The 17,683-nt window shown below is 41.5% G+C and overlaps 1 protein-coding gene and 1 long non-coding RNA gene across 2 annotated transcripts in view; both read left to right on the top strand.

Moving 5' to 3' along the window:
* LOC116913965 overlaps positions 1-9,904 on the top strand; it is a 31,984-nt gene extending 22,080 nt beyond the window's left edge. The window contains exons 2-5 of the long non-coding RNA XR_004389648.1: positions 2,874-2,943; positions 4,824-4,961; positions 6,737-6,860; positions 8,886-9,904. This is a non-coding gene — a long non-coding RNA (uncharacterized LOC116913965). The remainder of the gene's footprint in view (positions 1-2,873; positions 2,944-4,823; positions 4,962-6,736; positions 6,861-8,885) is intronic.
* Positions 6,853-8,001, top strand: Cysltr2 (cysteinyl leukotriene receptor 2). Its single transcript, XM_032918232.1, has one exon. The coding sequence runs from the start codon at positions 6,955-6,957 to the stop codon at positions 7,882-7,884; it is 930 nt and encodes a 309-aa protein (XP_032774123.1). The 5' UTR covers positions 6,853-6,954; the 3' UTR covers positions 7,885-8,001.
* Positions 9,905-17,683: the final 7,779 nt, after the last annotated feature.

A 17,683-nucleotide genomic window follows, 5' to 3' on the forward strand; every position in this document is an offset into this window, starting at 1 on the left:
CCCACTCCCATTGATAGCTTTCTGAAAGGTAGCTAATATACCCTACTTGACTGTCTTTGCTGGACACTGTACCCCACATGCACTGTGAAGACACACAGTGGTATTTTTGGATCTTCTGCTTTACTTAGCTCTACTATGGAAAACTCTGGACCAATAAAATTCTCCCACGAGGTCCCCTCTCTCCCTACCTGTACCTTTTGACTTGGGAGAGCTTCCAGGCAAGCTCTGTACCTGCCAGGACCTGTAAGTGAGCAAATCGTTTTATTTTTATTTTGTGTCTCCTAATTGTTGAAGAGGTGCTTCCGTCCCATGTTTAAAGGTTTGGAAAAATGAGTGTTCCAAGAAGAAAGTGTTAGAAAGGAATTATTACAGGCTTCTCACTGCTGTGAGGTCACTTGGGAATATAGGTAAAGAAGATAGAGTTTGCAGAAATAAATGTGGTCATTAGTTCTGTAATAGATTCTGGAAACAGAGAAACGAATACCCAGGCAATGAGTATACATTACTAAAATCCATGTGTGTGTGTGTGTGTGTGTGTGTGTGTGTGTGTGTGTGTGTGTATGTCTGCCTGCCTGTCTGTCTGTCTGTATTGTGTATGTTCTTCCTCGTCATTAATAGGTTCTTTCCACACTCAGGGGCAGTTCTGTGGTATTTATATAAGCGTTTTTACTCTAGCTAATAAAAAACTAAGGACAATGTTGATTACTCCTGACAGCTCTGCTTAATGAATTCAAAATTAAAAGCAGAACAAAAGCAATAGAACTTTCTGGATTTAGTCACAAATTTTGGATGATCATCCCTAATTCTATCATTCCAGCTATGCTAACTGCTGCTCCTAACACATATGACAACAGGGAACCTGTATGAAACTGACCCAGGTCCTCTGTATGTGCTATGGTTGTGTAGCTTGATGCTCTTGTAGGACTCCTCAGTGGCGGCAGTGGCTATCTCTGCTCTTTTTCCTGCTTTTGGGACCCTTTTGATCCTACTGGATTGTCTCACCCAGCCTTGATATGAGATATGTGCCTAGACATTATTTCTTGCTATGCCATGTTTGGTTGATCACCCTGAGAGGTTTGCTGTTTTCTGAAGGGAAATGAGGAGTGGATTTAGAGGAAAGAGGAGATGGGGGGAAAATACTGGGAGGAGAATAGGGAGGGGAAACTGAAGTCAGGATGTAATATATAACAGAGGAACAAATAAATTAATTAATTTTAAAAAGATGATATTTGTGGTAATATGGTTCAGTAGATAAAGACACTTCCAGCCAAGTTCAAGGAACTGAATTTGATTCCTGCAATCTACATGGAAGGACAGAGCAAACTCTGTCAGGATGTCCTTTGATTCACACAGACAGTATAACATCCGTGTGTGTGTGTGTGTGTGTGTGTGTGTGTGTGTGTGTGTGTGTGTAGACACTTGCACATGTCCTCGTTCATGACTGCACACTTACATGCACATAAATAAATGTAATAAAAAATTAAAAACTAATGTCTGTAATTTATTATGCAACATAGGCTTAAGCATCAGTGGGCTATGGGAAGAAAGTTTATTTTTGGCATGCTTTTTCCCCTGAAAGTTATTAAACTTTGTGAGCAATCATTTGAATTAAGAAGAGTGTCTATAAATTATGTAAAAAATTATAAAGAAATTTCCTTTTTCCCCTCCAGCAGCAAAAGACCATGATTGGTTCAAAATGACAGAGGGAGAGAAGAGATTTTGTATCAGATATTAGAGGTGGCCACAGTGCATTTGTGGATAAGTCTGCAGAGGAGAAGCTCAGAACATGTGTTTTGTTCTGTCCTGTTTGAAGTTGTCTGTTTCTATAGTCAGTGTTTTCCTTTATAAGAATTGCCACGGTCATGGTGTCTCTTCACAGCAATAAAACACTAAGACACCGTTCCTGTCACTGGAAGTCACCAATTACCTCCCTATGAGTTCTTAAGATGGGACTGCTAAAATCTGTGGGAAGTGGCCCACAGATTATATCAGGGGCTGCCCACTTCTGACACTAAGCAACTGGGGAATTTTCACAAAACATTCAGGGTAAGGAGTCTTCAAGGCATGCACTTGTAGAATTTGGCCACAAGTTCCATTTTAGTTGGTTAACAAGAGGCAAAGTTAAAATATTGAAGACTTTTGGTTGTGTTTGTTTCTCGCAGTTCTGCTGAGGTCTTTTCCATAAACCTCTGCTGAGGTTTATGTATTTTTCTCTGATGTCATTTCCAAAAGACCAAATATCCAGCTATAGCATTTAAATCACAGAGGCTGCCCTGGGGAGACTTTTGAAGATGCCAGGTTCCTGTAGTCCTCCCATTGGGGCATCAAAGAATAGAATTCAGAATTAGAAGTGAGCCTGAAGTAAGTCCCATCTTAAGAACTCATAGGGAGGTAATTGGTGACTTCTCCAGGAGAAGGCCAGTGACAGGAAAGGTGTCTTAGTGTTTTATTGCTGTGAAGAGACACCATGACCGTGGCAATTCTTATAAAGGAAAACATTTAAGTGGGAGTAAATAACAGGTTTAGTCCATTGGCATCATGGCAGGGAACATGGCAGCCTGCAGGCAGGCACGGTGCTGGAGACGGAGCTGAGAGCTCTACATCTGGATCATCAGGCAGAAAGAAGTAAGAATGAACCACTGAACCTGGCTTAAGCTTTTGAAACCTTGAACACCTCCAACGAGCCACACGTCCTAATAGTACTACTTCCTGGGAGCCTACATAGGGCATGTTCATTCCAACCACCACTGCAGAGGACAGTGGCAGGTTGAGGATTTTGTAACCCCTTGCTTCTCCTAACCTTTGATGATTGTGGACGATGATTAAAAAAGAAGTTTCTGTGTAACAGACTGAACTGTTTTGTTCTTTTACAGTTGTTCTGGGGAAGGATGTGCCTCTTTGGCTAAGGAGAATCTTGGAACTTTTTGAATTGGGAAGATAAAAGTAAGCTACTTTCCCCCTATTGTTACAGACAGACCTCTCCAGCAATGACAAGAATCATTGAAATTTGGATAGAACCAAGGACCAGAGTAACGTCATAGACCTTTCTTCAGAGATAGATGCTCAAAAGATCTCAAGGCTCTCATTGTCCATGGTCTGCTCTTACAGATGTGTGAGGGAGGTGTTGCTGTAGGCAAGGTGTGCTTGGGGCATTACTGGCCCATGCAATCCTTTAAATTACCCCACCGATTCCAGCTTAATATCACTGCTAATTTACTACTACTGTTGAGGGAATATCAAGAATCAGTTTTGCCAAATGTAAATTTTATTATAGCTCCTTCTGTAATAGTAAATTACCCCATGATTCTTTAATTCATTTACTGTTTAGTAGTGGTTCTTAGAGTACCTGAAGAGTCCCTTTCCTCTCTCCCTTCTCCCCCACTCCTTTTGTATTTACTATGCAGCCCTGGATGGCTTCAAACTTGAAATTATCCCACTTCAGTCTTCCAAGTCTGGAATTAGATGTCTAGTCAATTTTAACCCAAAAGATCTTTTTTTTCTAAACAGTTTGAATTCGTGGGCTCATCCAAATTCATGCACCTTATATCAGCATAAGTATCTTATATCTTTTCTCATCTGACAGGTCTAACTGGGAACAATTTATTCAGCTATCCAAACATTTTATTTCTAGAAGAAGTCTATATTTCAGGAACAAATTTAAGTCAGTGACTATATAGTCTTATCAATTTCTAGTTTTTTTTTATTTTAAGATATGAACCAGTAACAAACAAAATTAAGTCAGGAGAGTCAGAGGACATACTAGAAGGTCTTCAGAGAATGTGGCAATTTCCTAGTTGAGGTGTCAGATCGTGGACTTCTTTTTCTAAGTACAAGGGGGCATGATCACAGAGTTTAGAGTGTCATAGCAATGCATAGAGGAAAATCAGTCAAAAAAAGCTGCATAGGAGGGGTAACTGGATGTCCCCTCACCCATCAATAAAGTCAGCAGGAAAACCTCTAGGCTTAGGTACTGTCCTAGAGCTAACTCAGTTAAGTTGGCTTAAGGCTTCTAAAAGTCATGTTACAGAGTATATGACATCTAGTAAAAACGGGCACACAGGGGCCACTAGACCTAAGGAAAGACCAAAGTACACAATGGGTCTCTGACATTTCATCTATAGTTTAGTTGACATCCTTGCAGGTTTGTTAAGACTTTGCATGGCTGAAGAGAAATGGATGTTGTGAGCCTAGAGTCTTACAAGAAAAAAATATTTTGGTACATAGCTGTTATAATAGCTTTGGCGTTTAAGCACACACATGCGTCTATTAATTTTTTAGTATTTAATTTTAATTATGTATTCTTTGAGGATTTTATGGACATATAGAATGTATTTTCATCATACCCCACATTCCTCCAGAGCTCTTTCCAGAAGCCCCTCCTCTCCCTCCCAGCTTCATACCCTTTCCTTCTTTAGAGCCAACTCAGACCTATCACTTCTGTCTGCATGCACATGCATGTAAAGGCCACCCACTAGAGACTGGGCGACTTAGTTAGAACCTAGAAAGAAAACTGAGTGAGCCCCTTCTTCAGTCCATCAACTGCTAATAACTTTTAGCTAGTGGAAGGGCCTGTGAACTCTTTCTCCATCCAATAAGCATGCTTTTGAAAACAAAAACCACAAGTATAACCCTTGGAATACATTTTTATTAGCATATTTTACTTAAATATAGTTAACTGTGAAAAAAGTCAACTTTCATTTTCATTTGTTAGCATTTTATGACTAAATTGAATAGACAAAAGAATGCTCATATTACTTTTAAATTAATTAAAATTTAAAGGATATTTAGAAATCTGATTATCCATGTTATCTTTCTTGCCATAGGATGAAGAAGATGATCTTTTAGAGGCTACTTGTACCAATAGTTTGAGCTCCAAAGGACATATAATGGCATTTCAATTCTGATTTGGAGCCTGAATTTGGGAAAGGAAGAATCAACAATAGTTGTCCAAGAGACAAGATGTAAGTTCCACCTACCTAGAGTCAAGAAATAATTATTGACAACATTGCAAAAATCACAATTATTAATAGTTACCAGGAGCTTAACTTTGACTTTTGGGAAAGCGTTGTATCTTTCTGAAAGCAACTTGAAAGGATATTTAAACGGACAAAATTAACACTGTTTTATTGACAAAATTATTTGTGGCATAAAATAAGAATTATTTTATGTAAAAACCCAAATTCCAATTTTGCTTGTTTTGTATATTATTTGTACAACAAACTATTACAGATCTTTTATTAATATGCCTATGTGATTATATATCTAGATGTATACATATATCCAAATTATTGATATTTTTAAAAACTGTTTGACATACTTGCAGACACTTGTACTGTCAGACACCTGAGCTGGACAGAGATGCTAATCTCATCCTTACTTGAGCGGAGCTTCTCTCTGAAAACAGAGATCCATGGTTGTTGAAGGTGCTGGGATTAAGTGACAACTGAGTGCTCAGCCCCAGATAGGATAGCAGAGCATCCTACCCGAAGCTCAGGGAGCAGGATTAAGAAGAGGAGGGACCAGGGTGGGGGCATGGGAGAGTAGGAAGAAAGGCAGGAGGGCTACAAATCACCATCTTCTGAGCATAGCAAAGCCACTGGAAACACCAAGTCATGGTCGCTGTGATTGGGTGTACAGGGCTTACAGAGACATGAGTTTGTCCATGTCCAGTCAGAGATCCAACAGGGGCTCATGGCCCTATCCCTCTCTGCTGAACCATTGGCTACTGATGGATTTTAGAGGTAAGGTAGCTGTTGTCTCCAGTTGCTTACCCAGCAAATTTCAATGGATCATTTCAATCCAGCGGTCACCCAACATCCTGGTTAAATCAGTGGGTCACAAAACAAAAGACAAGGTGTGAATGTGGGCGGGCACTTGTGGGGCGATGCACATGCTCTGTGAGTGCTTGAGAAGAGTGTCTCTTCTGCTCGGTCAGTGAGCTGTTTCGGAGATGCCAATGCTGTCTGTGGGTTTCGATGTTCTTGGTTTCTTGCTGTCTTTTCGAAGTGTTTGTCTACTTGCTCTATCAGTGCTTGAAAGGGGCTCTCAAGATCATTAATGTAACTGGGTTTGTCTCCCTGTTTCTGTCAGTTTTGCCTCACACATTCATAGCTCTATTGCTTGGTGCATCCCACTCAGAACTTGTAAGTTGTTTTATCAGTAGAGAATATGCACAGTACATGAAGTACTAACCCCCCTTTTCATCTGTATATTTAGACCATTGATATGTAGTGTACTTATGAATATATTGAGGGTATAAATCCTTTTTTATACTACTTGTTTCCTTTTCCCTGCCTTCATATTGGTTACACAAACTCTTTAAATTTTCATGTTAATTTATCTTTAGTTTTTAGTACATACTTTCGTATAGATTTTTTTTTAGTTTATGCTTTCATAATTTTGTCAGTTCAAATGTGGTATAGAATCCCTTCATATATCTTTATTTTTCTTCATGTATAATATTCTAATCTACAACTTCTCTATATCCATTTAATGCCATATCAGACAGTGCTATAGTTTTTGTTCTAAGCATCAAGTATAACTTAGACTTGAAAAGGAAAGAGGAAGCTGGTGTCCTTGCATTCCTTTGTTTTTTCTCTCTCTCCCCACCCCCCGATATTCTAAAGTTAATTCTTCTATTTATCATTTCCTTTTTAGGGAACTTTATTTAGTCATTCTTTAAAAAATGCTTATGTATTTTCTTTTATTGTGTGGATGTTTTGCTTGCATCCTGTAGGTCCACCATGCATATGTCTGATGCCTCCCAAGGTCAGAAGAGGGTGTTGGAGAAACTTGCTTTTCGCCATGTGAGATGGAGTACGGCAAATGTTTGATCAGTAATCAGGAAGAAAAGTGGAATTGTATGAAGTAACTTTTTGGGTTTATTTCTTTTTAAACTAATATAAAGAGAAAACTTTATATTAGTCCTTGCCTCTGTCCAACTCCATATTAGAAATGGAAGTAACTGGGACCCCCAGCTATTATAGTGACAAGAACTGTACAATAGAAAACTTCAAGAGGGACTTTTACCCTATCATCTACCTGATAATATTTGTCTGGGGAGCCTTGGGAAATGGCTTTTCCATATATGTCTTCCTACAGACTTACAAGAAGTCCACATCTGTGAATGTTTTCATGCTCAACCTGGCCATTTCAGATTTCCTATTCATAAGCACCCTGCCCTTCAGAGCTCACTATAATTTCAGTGGTCCCCATTGGATATTTGGGGACTGGGCCTGCAGAATTATGTCTTATTCTTTATATGTCAACATGTATACTAGCATTTATTTCCTAACTGTGCTGAGTGTTGTGCGCTTCCTGGCCACTGCCCACCCCTTCCAGATGCTCCATGTCACCAGCATCAGGAGTGCCTGGATCCTCTGTGGGGTTATATGGGTCTTCATCATGGCTTCCTCAGGACCGCTTCTGAAGCATGGCCAAGAGAAGAAAAATAACACTACATTGTGCTTTGAGCTGAATCTCCAAAAGTTTAAAAATCTCATCATCTTGAACTACATTGCATTAGGGGTGGGCTTCTTGCTTCCATTTTTCATACTCACCATCTGCTACCTGTTGATCATCCGGGTCTTGTTAAAGGTGGAGATTCCAGAATCAGGTCCACGGGATGCTCAGAGGAAGGCGCTGACCACTATCGTCATTGCCATGATCATCTTCCTCCTCTGTTTTCTGCCATACCATGCACTGCGGACCATCCACTTGGTCACATGGGATGCAGATTCATGTATGGATGAATTACATAAGGCCACGGTCATCTCTCTGACCTTGGCTGCAGCCAACAGCTGCTTCAATCCCTTTCTCTATTATTTTGCTGGAGAGAATTTCAAAGCGCGATTAAGGGCTATATTTAGCAAAGATCATCTATAGAAAGCAAAGTCAAAGTGCAGCCTTCCTATTTGTGTATAACTGAAGACCAGAGTTAAGAGCATAAGGGGCTGTTCTGCAGGTACGCTCATGAACACTGGTGTCCACCTTCACTCACTCAGGGTCTCCAAATTACTTCATATCTGTGTCATAACCAACAAGTGACATTTAAATGACCACAACATTTGCTAATAAAGCCTATTTCAGAAATTTTATTAGATGTATTTTTAGTGGTTGGAACTAAATGAGAAATTAGGAAAAATATTTCTACTGGAATCTTGCATGCTAAAATGTGACATTAGTAAAATGTGTTATACACAGTAGGCCATGTTTTGCATCAGATATTATGCTAGCTCTTTGGCCCAGACATTCTAAATTCCTAACTTGAAGACATTCTTAAGCACCCCAGCTTCTCCAAATCCTTTCTCTCCTAAAGCCTTTAAGATACAGTCAAATTGCCTGGGGCCCTGAGTGCAGCTAGAAGAGCATCCCAAGGCCTCTGTGCAGCTAGAAGAGCATCCCAAGGCCTCTGGGGCAGGCTTTACTTTGAAGAGGAAAACTATCTTCTGATGCAAGTCAAGGTCCAGACAAGGTTGGCAAGAGAAAAAAGAGGAGAAGGATTAAGGCCGGAGAGTGAATGATGAGTAGAAGTAAAGAGTAATTTCATCTTTGCCTCCAAGAGATAGGTTCCAGCAGCCAAATGGAAGAATGTTCCTTTTGTGTCTTACCAGGAGGTAGGCAGACTGAGGAGTGGGGCTGTGTTGGGATCACATCCCCAGGGGATACAGGAATCATGTGTGGAATAGGAATGAGGAATAGCCATGGACATGCATCTCATGAGACTCGGGACTGAACTGACGTCATTGTAGTCATTGGCCCCTCCTATTAACCCATGGAGATGACAGTTGAAGGAGGTGGACCATCAGGAAAGGGGTAGGCAGAACGTGAGAAGTGATGTAGAAAAAGAGTCCTTGATAATAGAAAGAGACCCTTTCTATCCACAGAAACTGGCTACAGATACTACCAATTATTCACATGACCTTTGTGTTGACCCCAACGGTCAAGTGCTGCGTCCTTCAGAAATGCTGAAGAAAGCACAGAGATTCCATGGGTGGAGAACTTAAGAAGTGTGTCCAAGTCTACACAGCTAGTGAGCACTTTAAAAGCCCTGAGAAAATGTTAACTCGGTGCTCTCCCCCAACCCCTGTGAACCTCCAAAAAGTCTGCACGGAAACCCATGGTCAAAGTCTGCACAGAAACCCATGGTCAGAAGTCTGGATGGAAACCCATGGTCAAAAGTCTGCATGGAAACTTTCTCTCTTGTCAGACACATATGCCTTTCTCATCCTTACAAGGAAAGCAAGGTCTGGGGACTGGAGAGATGCTTTCGGGGTTCATAGCACTTGTTGCTTTTCTAAAGGATTCAAGCACTGACATGGCGGCTCCCAGCCATCTTTAACTCCACAGGATTTGATGCTCTCTTGTGGCTCTGTGGGCATGCACACAGTGTGGAGACATACGTACAGACAAAACATTCATACATGTAAAAATCCTTAACAACCACAAAAACAATAATGACAACAGTCAGAAAACAAAGCAATTTTTGGCTCCTGGCACAGCTTGGGGTCGAAGGGAGATTGTGTTTCAAGTTGGAGAGTACTACAGTAGTGTTGATATGAAACTACAACTCTGTAACCTTCCTTTATTTAGCTACCAGAATGATAGAGAGATACCAGAGGAAGACCTGGAACATCTGCCTGCAGGGCAACTCCTCTAGCCTAGAGACGAGGCTGACAGACACTTGGGAATCCTCCAACTCCAAATCTGAATGTTTACTCTTTCATTTACCTGACAGCAAAGCCTAAAATCTACAACAGCCAACTTGGTCTAGTTCCACACTTGATTATAAACAAGTTAATGACCACAAATTTTTAGTGGAAAACCCCTTAACATTTAAGGCACCAACATTTTTTTCATTTTTTATTGGTTATTTTTTAATTTACATTTCAAATGTTATCCCCTTTCCCAGTTTCCCTTCCATAAACCCCCTATCCCATCCCCTCTCCCCCTTCTTGTATGAGGGTGTTCCCCCACCCACCTACCCCTTCCCACCTCCCCACCTTGATATTCCTCTATACTGGGGGATCCAGCCTTGGCAGGACCAAGGGCTTCTCTTCTCATTGGTTCCCAACAAGGCCATCTTCTGCTACGTATGCACTTGGAGATACGGGTCTGTCCATATGTACTCTTTGGATGGTGGTTTAGTCCCTGGGAGCTCTAGTTGGTTGGTATTGTTGTTCTTATGGGGTTGCAAATCCCTTTAGCTCCTTCAATTCTTTCTCTAACTCCTCCAATGGGGACCCTGTTCTCAGCTCAATGGTTGGCTGCAAGCATCTGCCTCTGTATTTGTCATGCTCTGGCAGAGCCTCTCAGGAGACAGCTGTATCAGGCTCCTGCCAGGATGCAATATTGTCTGGGTTCAAGGCACCAACAATTAAGAGCACAGAGTGTGACATTTTGGTAGAAAAGGTTTCAACATTTTCTTATATCAGAAAGCACTGGGATACTGCTCAAAACAAACAAACAAACAAACAAACAAACAAACAAACAACCATGAGGAGACAGATAGCCAAGACAATGATAGCACAACACAGTCATTAGGATGTTAGAGAAGAAAAGTGTTAGCTAAGAGCTTGAGTAATAGCTGGAGTCCACTACATAGTTGAATATTTACACAGAGCATGACACATAGAAACACTATGATGAATTCTCAGGAAATGAGTGAGGAGGATAGATGTGGGGGTAGGAGGAGAGGCACAAGAAGCTTGGGTGTCCATTCTCCACCAGAGAAAAGTTCATGTTAACCAAAGTTGGGGAGCAATAAACAGCTCCCCAGCATGTTGTTTAGTGAGAGGGAGTGAATGGAAGAGGGTGGGGTTGGGTGTGCAAAAAGACCTGGAGGAGATTGCCTCTGTACAGGGAGCTGAGGGTGGGATATTTGTTACTGTGAATTGTCAAGCTGAGTGATTTGTGAATGTGCACTGCTGAAATAAAATAAAATTAAATAGAAACCTTTAAATCAACTTGGTGTTTCTAAAGAAGTAAGAATATGAATAACAGAAATGGTACCAGGGGGAAAAAGCCTCTTACTCACGGTGGAAGGTCTCTGAGGCAAGAGACAAAGTAGAAGTGTGCTTGCCCAAGTGCAGGCCAGGAATGCCCTGAGGTTTTTAGATACAGCTCTTGTTGGTTGAGAGATGAGGCAACTCTTCCAAGAAATATGTAAACTCTTCAAGCAGGAGAAAGGATTTTTTGTATGGAAGCTTTTTTTCAGTAGGGGCCAGGACTGGATTACATTGTGGTTTAGAACCGTGCTGAGTAATGGAAACCTCTTAGATTTTATCATGGTTTATTCTCAAGCAGAGATGATCTCAAACTAGAAAAAAAAAGTAAGGAGAGGAGACCAGCAGACATGATAGCTTTCTATCCAGAATTTGCTTTTTACCTAGACAAATATTTAGAAGGTAGGTGTCCATCAGAGGAGAATGGGAGCCTGAGGAATATGGGAATGAGAGATCATCACTTTTAACATCCAGCCTAGAGAGAGAGAGAGGCTAGTAAAAGTCATAAAGGAAAAGACATTGAGAAAGAACTTGTTCTGATGCACATGCAAATACAGATTTTAACATTCTGGTATAGTAGCACTAGCATAAACATCTACAGAGACCTGAAAAGAAACAGTTTGGACACAAGCTACTTGCCACGGAGAGTTGGAAGAAGTCTGGTGGGTTAGCTGTGTGATGTCTGCAGGGTGCTAAAAGCTCAGCCTATGGACTGCCAACTCTAATGCCCTGTGCCTTTGCATTCCAAGTATGGGTAGACAGAGCACGATGTACTGGCCAGAAAGACAGCCTGAAACATGGGTCAGTGCTTTGGTGAGCTGGTGTCTGACGACCAGAGACGATCTCAGAATACCTCAGTCCTTTGTGTAACAGACAGGAAACAGCAGACTGTTGTTGCCTTAGGGTTTTACTGGAGTGAACAGACACCATGACCAAGGCAAGTCTTTCAAAGGACAACATTTAATTGGAGCTGTCTTACAGGTTCAGAGGTTCAGTCCATTATCATCAAGGCAGGAACATGGTAGCATCCAGGCAAGCATGATGCAGGAGGAGCTGAGAGTTCTACATCTTCATCTAAAAGCTGCTGGAAGTAAAAGACTGGCTCCTAGGCAGCTAGGACAAGGAAGGGTATTAAAACCCACACCCACAAGGCCACACCTCCCAACTGTACCACTCCCTGGGTCAAGCATGTACAAACCATCACAGTTGTGTAACTTACACACTGGGGCACCAAAGACCAGGTTGAATTTCCCATCAGCTGGTACAATGAGGGCTTGAATCTCAGTAAATTAATGTTCTTCAAATCAACTGATATGATACAATAACATTTTAGCTGGAAGCCTCCATCCATTCTTTATTAACAGCATATTTCACACAAATAAAGATATAAGCTAAAGAAGAACCAAATAGTGGCCTCTGTTTCTACTCTTTAGTACGAGGACTGAGCTTTTATTAGTGCTGCATGGTCATTCACAGATATATGACCATAGAGATCGTCAATCTCAATTTCATATTATTCTTAGTTTTATTTATAGTTTTACCACATAAACGTACCCACATACAATACTGTTTTGTTTGGATGTTTGTGTACTTTGTTTTGGAAAAATAGAATAATACAGGCACTCTTTTTTTCTTTCCAGATTTAGTTATTTATTTATTTGAAAGTCAATCAGGATGTTGCCTCTTGGATGACTAATACAATCGAACTATTCATGCTCTTGTTAATGAGGACTTAAGGTTTTTGTTTTTGTTTTTTTCTTTTTTTTTTTTTTTTTAGCAAGGTCCCGTTCAGCCTGGGGTGGCCTTGAATTCACTATGTAGCCAAGGATAACTTTAAACTCCTGATCCTTAAGCTTTTGCTTCCCATGTTCTGGGTTAGAGGCATGCACCACCATGCCTGATTTTATGCCTGCTGACTAAGCACTCTACTCACTGAGCTACATCCACAGCTCTGTGTCTTAGGTCTCTGTCAGTATTAAGGAACACATTCTCATATGTCTGAGTGCACACACTTAATGAAAAATATTCTCCAGATCCTAAATTTAGGAATGTGCTCATGATAGCACATTTTTGAATACTACTCAGCTATTTTCCAAACTGGTTTTACCAACTCAAACACATTCCAGCAGTATACGTGAACTCTCATGGGTCACCTGTGATGGTTTAAATAAGAACGGCCCCCATAGACTCATGTGTTTGAATGCTCAGCTTATAGGGAGTGGCACTATTAGGAGGTATTGCTTTGTTGGAGGAAATTAGTCACTTCGGAGGCAGGCTTTGAGGTCTCATATACTCAAGCTACACCATGTGGCACGCAGTCTCCTTCCCTGCAGATCAAGATGTAGAAGTCTCAGCTTCTTCTCCTGCACCATGTCTGCCTGTATACTGCCATGATGATAATGAACTAAACTTCTGAAATTGCATCCAGCCCCAGTGAAATGTTTTCCATTGTAAGAGTTTCTATGGTTATGGTGTCTCTTTACTGCAATAGAAACCCTAACTAAGACACAGTTCGTGGAAGGTAACATCTTTGGGAAGGGATGAAGGCTCACCAAGACAATTGTAATTATTATATACAGGTATATGTAATTATTATATACAGGTATTATGCTTTTGACAGTGGGATGAGATGGACAGTTTGAATTGTAAGATGGACGAGTGCACAAAGATATGGGCACTACAGTGTGCAAGTCTAGAACTGCAGATGGCCAGCTGGGTTAATGTCTGCTGCTATTTGTCACTGCCTAACTGTCGCCATCCAACTGGCATTTTGTTGGTATCACCAACTAGCATTTATTAATGTTATACTCTTTTCTAAAACATATGTGTGCATTTTCATGCACTACAAGAACTTGAAAATATCCAAAATATATAAAGAACTCAAGAAACTAGGCACCAATAAACTAAATAACCCCAATTAAAATATGGGGTATAGAGCTAAACAGAATTCTTAAAAGAAGAATCTCTAATCACCTAGAAGCACTTAAAGAACTATTCAGCATCCTTAGTCATTAGGGAAATGCAGATCAAAGCTACAGTGAAATTCAATCTTACACCTGTCAGAATGGCTAAGATCAAAAACACAAGTGACAACTCATGCTGGCAAGGATGTGGAGCAAGGGGAACACTTCTCTATTGCTGGTTGGAGTGCAAACTAGTACAGCCACTATGGAAATCAATATGAAGGTTCCTCGGAAAATTGGCAATCAATTTATCTCAAGACTCAGCTATACCACTCTTGGGCATATACCCAAAGGATACTTGCTATACCCATTCTACCCATCCTACCACAAGGGCACTTGCTCAACCATGTTCATATCAGCTTTATTTGCAACAGACAGAAACTGAAAACAACCTAGATGTTCCTCAACTGAAGAATGGATAAAGGAAATGTGGTACATTTATACAATGGAGTATTACTCAGTTGTTAAAAACAATGACACCATAAAATTTATGTGCAAATGGATGGAACTAGAAAAGATCATTCTGAATGAGGAAACCCAGACTCAAAAAAGACAAACATGGTATATAGTCATTTATATGTGATATCAGCTGTTAAGTAAAGGACAGAAATGCTACAATCCAAAAATGCAGAGAGGCTAAGTAACAAGGAGGGCTCAAGAAGGAAATGCATGGATCTCCCTGGAAATAGAAAATAGAATAGGTTCTGTAGGTGAACTGGGGGCCAATGGGCATCAGAACAGGGGTGATCAGATTCCTGTGAGGGGGAGAAGGGGAGGGGGGAAAGGAGAGAGAGAGAGAAGGAGGGGTAGGGGGAGGGAGGGAGAGAGGGAGGCAGGTAGAGAGGGAGAGAAGGAGTGAGAAGGAGAGAGGGAGGGAGAAAGGGAGAGAGGGGGAGGGAGAGAGGGAGAAAAGGAGAGAGGGAGAGGAAGAGAGAACAGGGAGAGACCTCTGGAATTGGAAGGCATTTGGGGTGATGTAGAAACCTAGTACAGTGGAAACTCCATGGAATCTACAAGAATGACCCTTGTGAAGTCTCCTAGTAATGGCGGATATGGAGCCTGAACTGGCCATCACCAGGCAAGGGTCCTAGCAATGTGACTGAGACATCCATTCAGCCATAAAACCTTTGACCTGCCATCTGTCCTGCCTATAAGACATGCCAAGACAATGGTGGCACAAAACTTGTGAGAGTGAGCAATCCATGACTGATCCAACTTGAGGCTGCCTCTCATGACATGAGCCTGACTGGAATTAGTGTTGCCCGTGTACATATAGATGGGAGGGGGCACCCATTTGGGGTGAGGCATGGGAAAATCTACAAATAGCCACATCTCATAAGAAAACTTACTCTTTCTTCCTCAGAAGCCAACAAGGGTTAATAGCTTCTCAAGTAGTAGGGTCTTGGAGTACCTCCTCTACCCATCTGGCAGTTTTGACTGGCTTGGTCTCTTGCAGGTATGAGTAGGCAGTCAGCCATGGCTGCTAAGAGCTGATATAAACGTCAGCTGTGTCATTTCCAGAAGGCATTTCATAGCACCTCCATTTCTTGGCTCTTACATTCTTTCCACTGGATATTCTGTAATGTTTTCTGACTATTGAATGAGGAAAGTTTGTAGGCAAAAATTTTTGCAACCTACTTTTAATAAGGGTTCAGTCTCTCCTCTAATCCACCACCCAGCAGAGGTAGTGGAAGAGAAAAGTTATTACCATATGGGGGATACGGACCCATTTAGCAATAATTCTTTGGGGGGAAAGCTCAATTTTCTTTGGCAGCATTTCAGTCCTGTAGCAAATATGAAGTATGATTCAGCAGCTGCAGACAAGTCCTCTAGGCAGGCAGACACCAGGCACGAACCAGCAGCTACAGTCCAGTCCTTTCAGCAAGCAGATACCAGGCAGCTGTAGTTCAATCCAGAAATCAAAACAAAACAAAAAACAAAAACAAAAACAAAAGAACAAACAAACAAACAAACAAAACCCCCAAAAACAAAAAACCACCATGCTTACCAACTGGCTTGAGGTGAGCCCATGGAATTGGCAAGCTGCCTCAGGAAACTCATGAATAGTTCTTGGGCAGGTTTCTCTCAATGGCAGTGTTACCACAAGGTGAACACAGCAACGCTATGTAAGGCGAACCAATACATTCACCACTTTAGTGAGGCGAGACAAACCAAACCAATGCTCAGTGCTGTCTCCCACAGTCTGTGGGGTCATATTTATAACCCTTCATCAAGCACCGTTTCACATGTTTGTGATATCCAAACATGCCTTCACCTATATCTTCCTCAGGAAAACAGTCTTTCATGTGTTTGCTTTAGCAAGACATTCTTTTACCTGCATATCCCAGCAAAACAACATTTGACATAACTGACTTTCTAAAGAAACTAGAAATTACCACTTCGAAAGTTGGTATAGGAGAGCTCACCACCTGAACAGGTGGGCACTCCTGAGACTGCAGAGCAGGAGAGACCATCAATACTGCCCACCCCTGCCCACATCCCTGGCCCAAGAGGAAACTATATAGGGCCTCTGGGAACCAGAAAATAGGGGCACTCAAGTGGCAGGTCCCCTGCAGTCCAGACACCACCCGAATCTGAAGGGATCCAATCAAAAGCTCCCTGCACCCAAATCCTGTGAGAGGAAGAGCTAAACCTTCAGAGGGGCAGACACACCTGGGAGGCCAGAAGAGACTACACTCTGCCCACATTTATGACTCCAGAGGAAAACACCTAATGCCATCTGGAACCCGGGTACATGGGGGCTCTGGGAAAAGGCAGGGCAGGCCCTCCTGGTTGCCACCCTCACGGAGAGCTCAAAAGCAGCCCCCCAGGAGCCACTTCAGCCTCGGAACCACAGGTAAGACCAACTTTTCTGCTGCAAGTGACCTGCCGAATGGACTCAGGACATAGGCCCATAGGAACAGCTGAAGACCAGTAGACAGGAAAGACTACATGCCCGAAAGCAGAACACTCTGTTCCCATAACTGGCTGAAAGAAAACAGGAAAACAGGTCTACAGCACTCCTGACACATGGGCCTATAGGACAGTCTAGTCACTGTCAGAAATAGCAGAACAATGCAACACCAGAGACAACCTGATGGTGAGAGGCAAAGACCAGTAAATATCTTCAAAAAAATCATAGAAGAAAACTTCCCCAACCTAAAGAAAGAGATGCCCATAAACATACAAGAAGCCTACAGAACTCCAAATAGATTGGACCAGAAAAGAAACTCCTCCCATCACATAATAGTCAAAACACCATATGCACAAAATAAAGAAAGAATATTAAAAGCAGTAAGGGAAAAAGGTCAAGTAACATATAAAGGCAGACCTATCAGAATCACACCAGACTTTTCGCCAGAAACTATGAAAGCCAGAAGATCCTGGACAGATATCATACAGACCCTAAGAGAACACAAATGCCAGCCCAGGTTACTGTATCCTGCAAAACTCTCAATTAACATAGATGGAGAAACCAAGACAAAACCAAATTTACACAATATCTTTCTACAAATCCAGCACTACAAAGGATAATAAATGGCAAAGCCCAACATAATGAGGCAAGCTACACCCTAGAAAAAGCAAGAAACTAATCATCTTGGCTACAAAACAATGAGAAGAAAAGCACGCAAACATAATCTCACATCCAAATACGAATATAACAAGAAGCAACAATCACTATTCCTTAATATCTATCAACATCAAAGGACTCAACTC

This window comes from Rattus rattus, chromosome 12 (assembly GCF_011064425.1).
Source record: "Rattus rattus isolate New Zealand chromosome 12, Rrattus_CSIRO_v1, whole genome shotgun sequence".
NCBI classification, from domain to species: Eukaryota; Metazoa; Chordata; class Mammalia; order Rodentia; family Muridae; genus Rattus; species Rattus rattus.

What these genes read in the sequence shown, in the direction of transcription:
- Cysltr2 (XM_032918232.1), top strand. Translation starts at nt 6,955, where the DNA reads ATGGAAGTAACTGGGACCCCCAGCTATTATAGTGACAAGAACTGTACA.